We start from the raw sequence: 12,521 nt of genomic DNA, 5'->3' as shown, positions 1-12,521 counted from the left end.
GTGACAGGCTTTATGTCCGGTGCTGGTGCAAATTTCTTCCTCTTCCAGAACAGTAAATTACAGAACTTCTTCTTGTGCAGGTTATATAAATGATAATGAGGCTTGGATTCATAACGAGGCTCACGGCGGTCTGTTCGGGGTCTATCTGAACAATGACGGTTTGCCTGGTTGCGCCCACATCCAGGGTTTCTTTGTCTGGAGGAGCTTTGACTACGGCATCTACTTCCAGGTATTAAAAACCAAGTCTCTGCTTCCTACACTTGAATAATCAGCCAGGTTCACCCAAAACAGGGCAAATAACCTGAGGGTAACAAAAGGAAAGAAAAAATCTGGGCATTTAATGAGAAGAAAAACAGGAAAAACAGGCTATGTTGGATCATGCACGTACATTTGGTCATATTTTACTGCATCAAATAACTTTTTGCCATAATTTTCACAACGTTCCAGTTGCCTTTCCAGAAAGCAGCTTTAGCATTAGAAGTATAAGCTGACAAAAGCCTGTTTGAGGAATTTGTTCAAGCAATATGTAACAAACTTAATATGTGTTTGCTTTAAAAGGGTCCATGCTTTGTCTGAAAATAAAGATATAGTAGATACAATGATACCCTTTCCTCTTCCTCTCCCTGTCACAGACCATCATGAATGTCATGGTTTCCAACGTGACCCTGGTGGACAACGGCATGGGAATCATGCCTATGATCTATGGTCCCCCTTCTCTCTCCCATGAATTTGCCAATAAAACAGTGCTAATTCAGGTGAGATGCTTTATTTTGATTAACTGATTGTTGTTCTTCTGTGGGAGCTTTGTCTTTGCCAAAGGATTTAACTCAAATCCCTGTTCCCCCAGAATTCATTAATTGTTGGCAGCAGCCCGAGCTTCAACTGCTCAGACACTTTGCCAAACATCGACTTTAATTTGGCCACCACTTCAGGCCATCGGGCTCCCAGACCTATCCAAGGTAGAGTTAAACTGAAACTCTTAGATACAGATTTTGTCAATTTAAGAATAAAAAAGTAAAACCTGAACCACGTATACATGCAAATGCTAATAAACCTCTTTAACTGATGTTTCTGTTTTCATTGTGTACAGGTGGCAGATCTGGAATCTGCTGGCCAAATTTCCAGTCTGCCCACAACAGTGCACCAGCTAAGGCTCATCATGTAAACATGAACTACAACTCTATTAAAGGGCTGATGACAGTCAAAGGTTGGTTCAGCCTCTGCGATTTGGAATCAAACTGACTTTTTGAAATGATGCTTGGGAGCTTTTTCCCAGTAAACATGCTTCTAACTCCTGATTGCACTGGCTTTCTTTGTAGACACAACATTTGTCAACTTCAGAAATGTCTGCTCTTCTGAGGCAAACGTCATGTTCATCACAAACCCACTGAATGAAGACCTGCAGCACCCTGTGCAGATTTCAGGCATTCAGATGATCAACAGCACAGACGAGGCCAAAGTGTTTATCCACAGACCTGATTTGGGGTAGGTCACTCCATGCTAACAGATGTCCGGTGCTAAGGCTTTGATTAGAAATCTGTTTATAACAGAAACCTAAATAAATAAAAGGCAATAACTTGTAAAAATGTGTTTTTCACATGGTGAAGACATGACATGTTTTGTAAGTCAGCTGGCAAAAATGAACCTTTTATTCAACAAAGTAATCTTCACAAACTGACACCGCTTGTATGGTTTTGAAAGTGTAGAAGTGAAGTGCTAATGTTAAACAAAACTACAATCACATGACTGGGACATCACCACCAATAACCTCCACTCTTTGACATAATGATGCAGATTTTACGCAACAAAATGCATGAAAAGCTTTGACCTTTGAAGCTGGGTATTTGTTGATGTATTTTATGGAAAATGTGATCAAGTAAAATCTAATGTTTTTGTGCCCCAGTAAAGTAAACCCTGCTGACTGTGTGGACATGGACTGTGACGCGAAGAAGAAGAGCTTGTTGAATGACTTGGATGGGTCGTTCCTAGGGGCAGTGGGCGCCGTGGTGCCGCAATCCGAGTATGAGTGGGGAGGAGATCCCAGGAGGGGGCTGGGCGACTATCACATCCCCAAAGTTATGCTGACAGCCCTCAATGGCAGCCGAATCCCGGTGAACCAGATTGCTCCAAACAAAGGTAACTAGAGCTTGGTGGAAGAGATACAATAGTGTGTCTGGTAAATGTTTATTATTTCCGTTGATTTACAATCATCAGGCTCTATTTCTTTAAGTTCAAGCTACTGAACTCAGTTTAAAATGATATCTTATCAGTTAATGAATACATTTTTCCAGCCAGATACCTTAGTGTCTGATATTTCATGTCTTATTTCTTACATTGGTTTATTGCTTAATGGGTAAATTTAGTGTTCTGTGGTGGTCATGAGTTTTACTGGAAAGTGTTATATATCTAGTTAAAAATCTGTGCGTAGGTGTGATCAGGAGAACATGCACCTACATGAGTTCCTGGCAGAGCTACAAGTGCTTCGGCCTGAACTACAGGATGTTGGTGATTGAAAGTCTCGACGCTGACACGGAGACCAGACGTCTGTCCCCCGTCGCTGTGGTTGGAGACGGCTACGTGGATCTGATCAACGGTAGGATAAGGAAACGTTTTCCATCGTATGCTTAAGATCTTGGGTGTTGACGGTCTGTTTAAAAACAGCAGAATGAGTTTAAAACTCTGTTTTGTGTGTTTGTGTCCAGGTCCTCAGGATCACGGTTGGTGTTCTGGCTACACCTGCCAGAGGAGACTTTCCCTCTTCCACAGTATCGTAGCCACTGGTCACTCCTTTGACGTCTACTTCACGAGCGTCAGCCCGCAAAAGCTTCGCCTCATGATGCTCAACTCTAATCCATCTGAGGTCAGGCCACATTTTCAAAAATGCTGTTCTGAATGTATTAATTGTTTTTAAGGAGTAAAACTTTTAAAAGGCACTCCTGAGATAAATCATTAAAAAAAATGCCCACAAATACAAACCAGATGTCTAAGTCTTCAGATCAATCTACATTCAGTAACTAAGTGTCTTTTTGTTGTTACATTTGTGCAGAGCATCGTGGTGTCAGTGTTTTATTCCAACCCTCAGCGTCTGGATGTGTATGTAAATAATCAACTGATCGCTCCCACTAATGCTGAGTGGAATGCTGATAACACTAACTACATCTTGAAGAAACCGATCCTTGCAGGTACTAATGGTTTACACAAAGATATCATGTGCCGACTAGCATCACGGCTGATCAAAAGGACTCAAATGCTGGACTCACAAAGCAACCTTTACTAAGCAGAAGGTAAAAGTCCAACAAATTCCAAAACATAAATTAACAGTGGAATCTAAAGGTATCAACAAAGGCAAACACAAAATGCAAGACACAGGAAAAAAATGATTACCAAAATAAAACAGAAAATTGTGTGACAGCGAAACACAGGACACAGATGTGGAGACTTCACAACATACAAGGAACACGGGGGAGGGAGGATGGAAGTAAATATAAGGTGCACACAAGCTAAAACTAGACTTGAAAAAGTAGCAATAACTAAAACTGAGAATATATTTGTTAAAAAAGCGACCAGGAAATACCTGCTTCATAAAAGAATAAAGAAAATAACTATAAGACAGGAACCAAAATAAAAGTGAAAATGAAAACAATGAAACCCATCTGAGAACCCAAATATTAATGCAACAAACAACAACAACAACAAAAAAACAAACTATGATCCCAAACCCTGATCAAGGTTTGACTTGGTAACTAAAGTAACTAAATAGCTTGATTCTCTACAACAAAGAAGTAACGTGAGTATTCTAACATGTTTTCCCCAACAATGTCCAGCGGAGAGAAAAGTACATCAGGTTCATCAACCGACTCTAAGACGTCTTTCAGAATCTAGTGGACGCCAGCCATTTTTATAAAAGATGGCGGGCTAATGTCACGTAGCCCTTTGTTTGTTCTGTTAAATGTGTTTTTCCACCCTTTTATGCTTTAGATGAATACATATTTTTTTACCTTTTGTCTTAGTTTAAAGTATCTGCATTCTTAATTTCTCGTCTTGTGCAAATAATCACCACAAATATTAATCAAATCAACAGGAAATGTTACAAGGATCTGTGTTTGTCATGTATGAATTATATCTGAAGATGATGATCTAAGATTTTCTGTGTTTAATCACTCCAGGTCAGTACGTCCCCGAGCTAAATGCCACTGTGGGCACCAACTACTTTGACCAGGACTATAAGATGCTGAAGGTCGTGCTGAGAGGCTCTCAACCAGTGGAGATCCGTACTGCCCCGGTTCTCGTCATCGCCTTTGGGTTCCCCGCAATGACCGACGAGGAGTTCTATGGCAACAGCCTGGTCCAGAACCTCGCCGTGTTCCTCAAAGTTCCTCCCAACATGATCCGCATCTCCAAGATCATCAGGGAGAACGGAGGCGCGCGTCGCAGGAAGAGATCCACGGGCCTGACGGTGGAGGTGGAGATCAAAAAGCCTCCTGTCCAGCAAACCACAAACAGCACCAATGGTTAGGAAGAAGGAAAAGTGCCACTTTATTGCTCATTAGGGTCTAATCTGTTCAGTTAATCATCATGTTTGCTGCCTGTGTCTTCTCAGATGACGAGGACTTTACACTGCTGAAGAACATCGCTGATGAACTGGGTCAGGCAGCAGTGACTGGAAACCTCAGTCAGTCCATCGGTTTTAACGTCTCCTCCATTGGCATGGTCCCACCTCCTCCTCCATCCTCTGACCCCAGCTGGAATGAGGTGAAGCAGAATAACATCTGCTCTGTAGACACTATAACAGCTGTTTTGATATTAAGATGATAAAAATACATTACGTGTGTGATGAAATGTCTCATATTTACATGGTGATTTCCTCCTTTTAACCTCAGGTGGCGACAGAGGAAGTAACGAGAGAGGAACCTACCGTGAATTACGTGTCCGGCGTGGACCGCCTGCTGCTGATCGAGGAGCCGATAGCCGGGGAGTTTGTGGGCCCTCTTTACCAGCAGCCCAGTCTGATGGCTGTGGATGCAGAGGTGAGGCAGCTCGAGATGTTTTACTGCACAGCCAGTGTTAAAGCTGATGTTTTGGGAAGGATGTGAGGTTGGTTTATCTAATTTTTGTATTATTAGATGATCTTTCATTTCAAACAGTTCATCCCCTTCTACCTTTTATTTAATTCATTCATTACTAACTCAGTGACCCAATCCATATAAACACTGCAAATTTCTCACACCTTGCCTGGATCAGGGTTGGATTATTTTATATTTAGGATCGTTTTAGTAGGACTGAGTATGACTCATCTGGTATTCTAGAAATGTACATTTCTCAAAGTTACCATGATTCTTTTGTTTTTCCTCAATCCAATATAAAATTTGTTGTCTAGACTTAGCTATCATTCACACAGAAGGCAGTTTCACTGTAAATGTGGAGTGGACTCGAATGAATAATTAGAGTAAAAATAAGGAACATTTTTGGGACATTTATGCGTGAAAATCAACAATTTTACCTGAGTGGATAATCTGGACTTTCTTAGATGGCAGGCATTATTTATAAATTTCACCAGACAGTGAGCACAACGGTCTATGCGAACGTCGATGTGCCTGCATGTTTTTATGACCACACTGCCTTGTTTGGGGGAAGTTTACGTCACGGTGCACTAGCTACCCCTGCACCCCAGGTGGCACATTTCCAGCAGACTTTGAATAAGTTGAATACGTATAACAGGAATGACCCTCTTAGCCATTGGGTCTCGAGCTGTTTGTGTCCACAATGGAATATAATCAAGGATTAAGTCTGTTTTCTATATTCGTCCATTGTGTGTGTGTGTGTCCATTCACACTGACCTTTGTTAATGTCTGCAGGGAAACTGCGTCTCCGTGGGAGTGACGACTCTCATGGTTACAGCCAGCCTGAAGGACTCTGATGGAAACAGCGTTGGTGGGCTTGAAGGAAACACAACCATCCTGTTCAGAACCTGCTGGGCCAACTTCAGCGACCTGTCCATTGTTAACAGCGGTGCGTTCACACATCCTCACCTGAACCTAAATAACGTTTGAAAACTGGCAGATTGAAAACAGCTGGTGCAGTTCATGCATGATAAAAAAAATTGCAAAACCAATATGTGCATAAAATAAATATCAAGCATTATTTATGAAAGCAGAAACTGATCCTATTAGGCGTATAAGTATCTGTTCTTCATCTGCAGGTGAGAACCTGACAATGGTCTTCACTTTGAAGGACTGGGGCACCACATCCAGAGCCTTCTCCATTAAGAACACTCCCACCACCCAGATCCCGACGACCAGCAGCAACATTACAGAGCCGACACCTACCACGACCACTGGTCAGGTCACCGACGACAGCATCTTCGGCTCTGGCACCACTGCTTCTGCTGGCGCTCTGTGCCTGGCTAGCGTTATCTACACCGTGGCCTGCTGCTCCGATGCTGTCCCCATAGGTTAGAAGAGCTCAGCCCGCTTTATGAAGGATAATGTAAAGTCACGTTAACATGAAGGACGAAAACTAACCTCTTGTTTAAAGTTTATTGTGAGTGGTATATTTTTCCATTGCTTATAGCCTTCAGATCAATATCCATTAGAACAAAAATCTTCTCAGGTAAAAGGGATTTATGAAGAATACAACAACAAATAATCATTTTTACTATTTCATGAGGTAAAAGTAAAGCTTTTCTTGAATGCTTTTGTGCATTAGATGTTAATTTCTGTTAGTTTTTGGGTTCTTTCATTGTATTTTGTGTAAGATTTAATATGGGTGTGAGGTCCAAATAGATTACCTCTACTTTTAAAAAGTGCAGCAGTGAAATTGAAACTGCAAACAGCTGAAGGAAAACAAGAAATTTTGCAACAGTTTTCTGCATGTTAATGATTGTTTGAAACTACACTTTCTTTTCAATAAATTGTGTTTTTTATCTTTAAGTGAATCTTTACTGTGTCACTGTCTCTTGACTTGTTTTTTTCTCATGTTTTTGGGGCTTTAAAAAACAAAGCTCGTTGGTCTGCCCTGGCAGCAAAGTGGATAGAGGCTTTTCACTGTTAAAAGAATAAAATACCAAAACATAATATTAAAGGCCCAGACCGCAGCGCTGTAGGCAACATACTGAAACGGAGCTTATATCTACTCAAAGAGAATGTGATTGGAGGGGAAAGAAAGGTATATGGAGTCCAAATTTTCATGAACATTGGCTTTTGCCACGACTCTTTACGTGGAGCGTTACAAGCAGCACCTTTGGGAAATCAACAGATCCAAAAACAAATACAAAATCAAATCACTTGGAAATTGTTTTGGATTATTGATTATTCATTATTTTAACTGCTTCAGTAAACATGAAACCATAGTGAAGCCCAAGATTTAGCAGTGAGGTAATGGAGCTGAGATTTGGGCCATGGATACAATGTAAACAAATTATAAGGACAAAAGCGTTGGGCCACGCCTCTTGATCTTCGAATTCAGGTGTTTTCAGCCCCACGGGTGTCTACAAATGTTTTTACTGAGGATGTAACTTTAAATATTCCCACCATTAAGAACATTTTAGAAGGGGCTGTAATAAATAATTTTAATGTCCCAAAATTAATTTAAAAAATGAAATAAAGAAATAATGAACAGCATCGTGACGCCTTTTTTTCATACCATGCAGAAAAGTGTAGTATAGTTACGCAGTTATGTCTTTCTTTCTAGAGTCTATTCTAGTCATGAATCTCAAATATGAGGATATCTGAATAATGTGTGGATTATAATAATTATTTCTATCTGCTGAGCACAGACTCTGTCCACGGTGCTGAAGGACGTTGCCTCTGTGCGCCTTTCGTCTTTCGTATCAAAGCAGTATCTCTTTGCTTCACTAGAGGGCATTACACTCCACAATAAACACTAAAGAAATAATGCACCGAGGCAACGTTACAGGACTCGTTCTGCAGAGAAACTTCCAAAACTCAGGCTTAAAACTGAAAATCAAATCAATTCTGATTCCATTTAAGCAGGTTTGGTGAGAGCGAGAAAAGTCAGCGCAGTTTCATGCACCATAGTCTTTTGAGCGCACATCTGTCTTTCCGTGAGGAGGGTGGGGGGTGTCAGAGGAACAATTATCTTCACAGCCTAATTTGCCCTCTCCTTTAAGCCTTTAGAACAATGTAGGCGTGTCCTCGTCTCCTGTGTTTTTTAAACTGCGCGCCGCCTGTCCCTCTGAGCTGTGCGCACTTTGCGGAGCAGCCACTTGCTGCACAGAGGAGCGGATGCAGAGTCCAGCTCTGGTCCACCCCGGCCACAGCTCAGGCTCCGACTCAGACTCAGGACGAGCGCAGAGGATGGATTTCTATCACTTCTCTTTTCTTTGCGGGGCTCTTGTGTTCGTGTGGGGCATGCCCTGTTTCCAGACTCTCGTTATTTTCCCTCCAGCTGCGCCGAAAAGCAGCAAAGCGGCGAAGATTTTTAATTCACAAGAAGCGTCTAAATATTTTAAGGAGTTTTACGCTCGACCCTCACAGGACAGATACAACAAAGCAGCACCTAAAGACTTAATTGAGCCGCATGACTACATGTTGTCTATTTACAAGACATTCTCCACGGCGGAGAAGCTGGGTCTCAATGCCAGCTTTTTCCGTTCTTCAAAAGCTGCAAACACTATTGCAAGTTTTGTGGACAGCGGACAAGGTATGTGGAGCTCTGCCGCGTGTGTGAGTGTGTGCTTGTACGTAGTATTGCTGGTTCACCTGTGACTCATACTCTGTCTCCCAGTTTAATTCAGTGCAGACTGCATTTGGGATATTTATCTGTCAGATTCCACATCTTTGTGGTATGTAGATCATCTCAGTGAGAAGGCATCTGACCCTGCTGTTTTAATGCTTTCCACAGATGACCTCCCACTCTCCCCTCTGAGGAGACAACAGTATCTGTTCGATGTCTCAACCCTCTCAGAAAAAGCGGAGGTGCTGGGAGCCGAGCTCAGGATTTACACAAAAGCGTCTGGGAATTTCAGGATATCGGAAACAGAGCCTGTCGACATCCAGCTCCTCTCCTGCCACGACCAGCAGCTGCTCGACTCCAAAACACTGGACCTGCAGGGTTCCCACAGGCCGAGGTGGGAGGTGCTGGACGTGTGGGAGATATTCAAGGAGCGACAACACCTGAGCCAGGGGAAGCACTTCTGCCTGGAGCTCAGGGCCGTGCTGGACAATCCTGAGAGGGAGCTGGATCTGCATCTTCTGGGACTGCACCGACATGGGAGGCCTCAGCAGAAGAAGGCCATCTTAGTGGTCTTCACCAGGTCAATGAAGAAGCAGACACTCTTCAGCGAGAGGAGGGAGGGGAGAGCCTTACTGGGCCTCGAGAAAAGCCCCAAAGAGAGGGGCCCTGGCACTAAAGCCAGCAGGAGACGCAGGACTGCTGCATCCAAAACCCGCCATGGGAAGCGACATGGCAGGAAGTCAAAATCCAGGTGCAGCAAGAAACCCCTGCATGTGAACTTCAGAGATCTGGGCTGGGACGACTGGATCATCGCCCCGCTGGACTATGAGGCGTACCACTGCGAGGGGGTGTGCGACTTCCCCCTGCGCTCCCACCTGGAGCCCACCAACCACGCCATTATCCAGACTCTGATGAATTCAATGAACCCTAGCAACATGCCTCCAAGCTGCTGCGCCCCATCCAAACTCAGCCCCATCAGCATCCTCTACATCGACTCAGGAAACAATGTGGTGTACAAGCAGTACGAGGATATGGTGGTGGAGTCTTGTGGTTGCAGGTAGTACGCCCAGCAGGGGTCGTGGCTTACCTTGACCTCCTGGGAATTGAACTGCATCGCAGTCAACGTGGAGGAAAGCCTGTATCTGAAATAAAGAGAACTTTAGCAAGATGGAGACATCAACTATAGTTGAGAAGCATTTTTCTTTCAATTATGCATCCAACACAGTCATCTTGATACCTCAAACATCTCTTTCTGTCCATCTCCTCATCCTTTTTTTGTTTTTTTAAAGAAAATCAATCTAGTCACTTGAAACTCTGCAATTACCACAGATTTGTGGACAAATAAATATGCATCTCATCGCCAAATTAATAAAATACTAAATGCAAAAAGTTGAGCATGTTCTTGCAAAGATTTTGATGAAAAGGATGATTTCATATCTGTATGCTAAACCCTGCAGCTTGGTCGTGTCCTAAAGAAATAAAATTTATTCAAACAACCACACAAAGGTAGTCCAGATAAATAAATCCACCCTGCAATAAATGTGGATGTAAATGTATTCAGAAAAGGCATTACTATGTTATCTTTACAAAAACAGGTTCTGGTAATACAAGCTAAGTATACGCAAAGTGGACGTTATGTGGCTGTCTGTTCACAACCATTTAATAACCAAATTTGTTGTCATAGTTAGTCAAACACAGCAAAGAAGCAGAAGCCACCACCATCTGTAAATATCAGCGTATTTGCTGATGGTCTATTACCTGTCACAAGACTGATACAGGTGATGATTCAGACATGCAAACTTTCCACTTTATGATGAGCTCAGCTCCTTCTGGAAGTTAGAAGCGTGAGAATGGTTTCCATACACAAATCCAGGAATCTTCAACAAAGAATAAACCTTCAGTTAATATACTGAACCTTTCAAAAGATCAAAAGATTGGATTAAATTAAATGTGTAATTTGTATAACTTTTAGACTCTTTATATAAAACTTAAAGGATTTCGAAAGGAAACTATATTAGCAATGAATCACCCACAACAATAAAACCATCTGCCAAACTTGGACACAGCTCTAACCCATGAGGGCATGGAGACAGGATGTCTGGTACCAGAGACCTGGTTCTAAAACATTTTAAAGAAGTCAAAAAACAGCTTTTAAGCGATTATTAACAATGAAATAAATATCTACTTTGAGTTTATTAAGCAGAGGTGTATGTCATCAGTGTGGTAACTTCATTCTTAGTTTGTTTCATATCTATAACATCCACTTTGCTCAGACACAGTGGCAGTGGCTCTTTTGAGCTCTGTTCTTTAAATGTGAGGCTTCCACGGATGCTTGGATTAGAATGGGAGTGGGGAGTCTGGAGGTTAAGTCAATGATCTGAGCTCCTTATCATATTCTTAGGTAGTTGCTTCGGTGTAGATGGGCATATTGTGCCCACTGCCATCGAGGAGTCTACCTGTTATCTTACTTGTCTAATGAACATCCACATGAAAGCCAGAATCTTAGGTTTCCCAGCAGATCGCTGCATTGTATATGGTTTATGTTATTCCCATCAGCTGTCAGTGGTTTTATTGTTTTGGCACAATTTTTCTCTGGTCATTTTCAAAAGAAGGCCTTGGAGTAAAAAAAAAAAAAACTATCCAGATCTCTTCGTCTGTTAGCTCAGTGGTTTATATGATATGTAATAACTTTACATCCAGTTTCACTAGAACAATAAAACATGTCCAGTTAGTTAATATAGAATTTTTGCTGACTGAACAAACTGACTGATTCCGCTCTTTCCAGCTGTTTCTTCTGTAAACCAAATCATTAACTTCAGGTAAACATGTTCCGCATAATGGAAGTTTTGATTTTTATCCCTGCCAGGATTAAAATAGCAGATTTTCAGCACCTGACATGGCCTATGACTCAGGGAACGTCTTCCGATCGACCAACGTTCACATCTTTTCATCAAAACCATCGTGGGGTTTCGCACCGCTTTATGTTTAAGATGATTATATAGATGCAATAACTTTGTCTGTAATGCACTGATGGTCAAAGGTGCCATGTGTAAATATTTGGTATGGAAATAATAATTTAAGTCATGTGAGTAAATTATTGCATTTACTTTGGCCGCTTTGTTCTGTTACAACTTCCAGACGGTGCGAGTTACACATCTGGAGGTTCAGGCTCAAATAAACACACATGGGTAATGTTTTTGTAAAGAAATGTGACAGATTGTGAAATATCAGATTTCTATCAGTGTTTTTAATGTATATATATAAACAGGAAATAATTATCCACTGAGACAAAAAAGAAAAAAAGATTATTTTTGGTGTTGTGTTTATCTTAGCGGCACATTTTAACTTTTCATACTTTATGCTCTGCAATATTTACAGGCATCCAAAAATAATATATTACAACAACTGATAGAGACAGTGTTGTGGCACACTGTGTTTTATTGGAACCTCTCATTTCTATAATAAAAGTGTGCTACTCTATGAAGCAGAAATTCCTGAATAATGTATTTTTGCAGCATTAAATAGTCTAACCAAATTAACATATAAAATGTATAAAGATGCACATTAAAACTTACAATGTTTTCTTGCTGATATTTTGAATGTATTTATTTATTTTTTGACAGTTTTAGTGCTAGTACCATATAGTGATTACTCTTAACATGACTTTTTTTGTATTGTAAAAAATGCCAGCTCTTTATTGGCCCAGAGTCTGTAAACAGTAAATTAAACAACATTGTAACAGAAGGACACTGAGACACCTGGAAGATGCAAAAGTAGCATAACCAAATTGAGCCAAATATCAGCTGATCTACACCTGCAGGAGTGCT

At 41.4% G+C, this 12,521-nt stretch overlaps 2 protein-coding genes across 2 annotated transcripts in view; both read left to right on the top strand.

Moving 5' to 3' along the window:
- Positions 1 to 6,887, top strand: part of pkhd1l1.1 (PKHD1 like 1, tandem duplicate 1) — a 44,624-nt gene extending 37,737 nt beyond the window's left edge. The window contains exons 65-78 of the mRNA XM_026156364.1: positions 81 to 229; positions 633 to 755; positions 848 to 959; positions 1,091 to 1,207; positions 1,320 to 1,485; positions 1,904 to 2,136; positions 2,429 to 2,593; positions 2,703 to 2,860; positions 3,047 to 3,182; positions 4,167 to 4,511; positions 4,601 to 4,752; positions 4,881 to 5,027; positions 5,856 to 6,009; positions 6,200 to 6,887. Coding sequence (XP_026012149.1) covers positions 81 to 229; positions 633 to 755; positions 848 to 959; positions 1,091 to 1,207; positions 1,320 to 1,485; positions 1,904 to 2,136; positions 2,429 to 2,593; positions 2,703 to 2,860; positions 3,047 to 3,182; positions 4,167 to 4,511; positions 4,601 to 4,752; positions 4,881 to 5,027; positions 5,856 to 6,009; positions 6,200 to 6,456 — 2,414 coding nt within the window. The 3' untranslated portion in view covers positions 6,457 to 6,887. The remainder of the gene's footprint in view (positions 1 to 80; positions 230 to 632; positions 756 to 847; positions 960 to 1,090; positions 1,208 to 1,319; positions 1,486 to 1,903; positions 2,137 to 2,428; positions 2,594 to 2,702; positions 2,861 to 3,046; positions 3,183 to 4,166; positions 4,512 to 4,600; positions 4,753 to 4,880; positions 5,028 to 5,855; positions 6,010 to 6,199) is intronic.
- A 1,323-nt stretch (positions 6,888 to 8,210) lies between these two features.
- On the top strand, positions 8,211 to 12,249 carry gdf6b (growth differentiation factor 6b). Its single transcript, XM_026156365.1, has 2 exons — positions 8,211 to 8,661; positions 8,863 to 12,249. The coding sequence occupies exons 1-2, from the start codon at positions 8,244 to 8,246 to the stop codon at positions 9,753 to 9,755; spliced, it is 1,311 nt and encodes a 436-aa protein (XP_026012150.1). The 5' UTR covers positions 8,211 to 8,243; the 3' UTR covers positions 9,756 to 12,249.
- Positions 12,250 to 12,521: the final 272 nt, after the last annotated feature.

Source organism: Astatotilapia calliptera, chromosome 22 (assembly GCF_900246225.1).
Source record: "Astatotilapia calliptera chromosome 22, fAstCal1.2, whole genome shotgun sequence".
Taxonomy (NCBI): domain Eukaryota; kingdom Metazoa; phylum Chordata; class Actinopteri; order Cichliformes; family Cichlidae; genus Astatotilapia; species Astatotilapia calliptera.
This window is presented reverse-complemented; position numbering and strand designations above follow the sequence as displayed.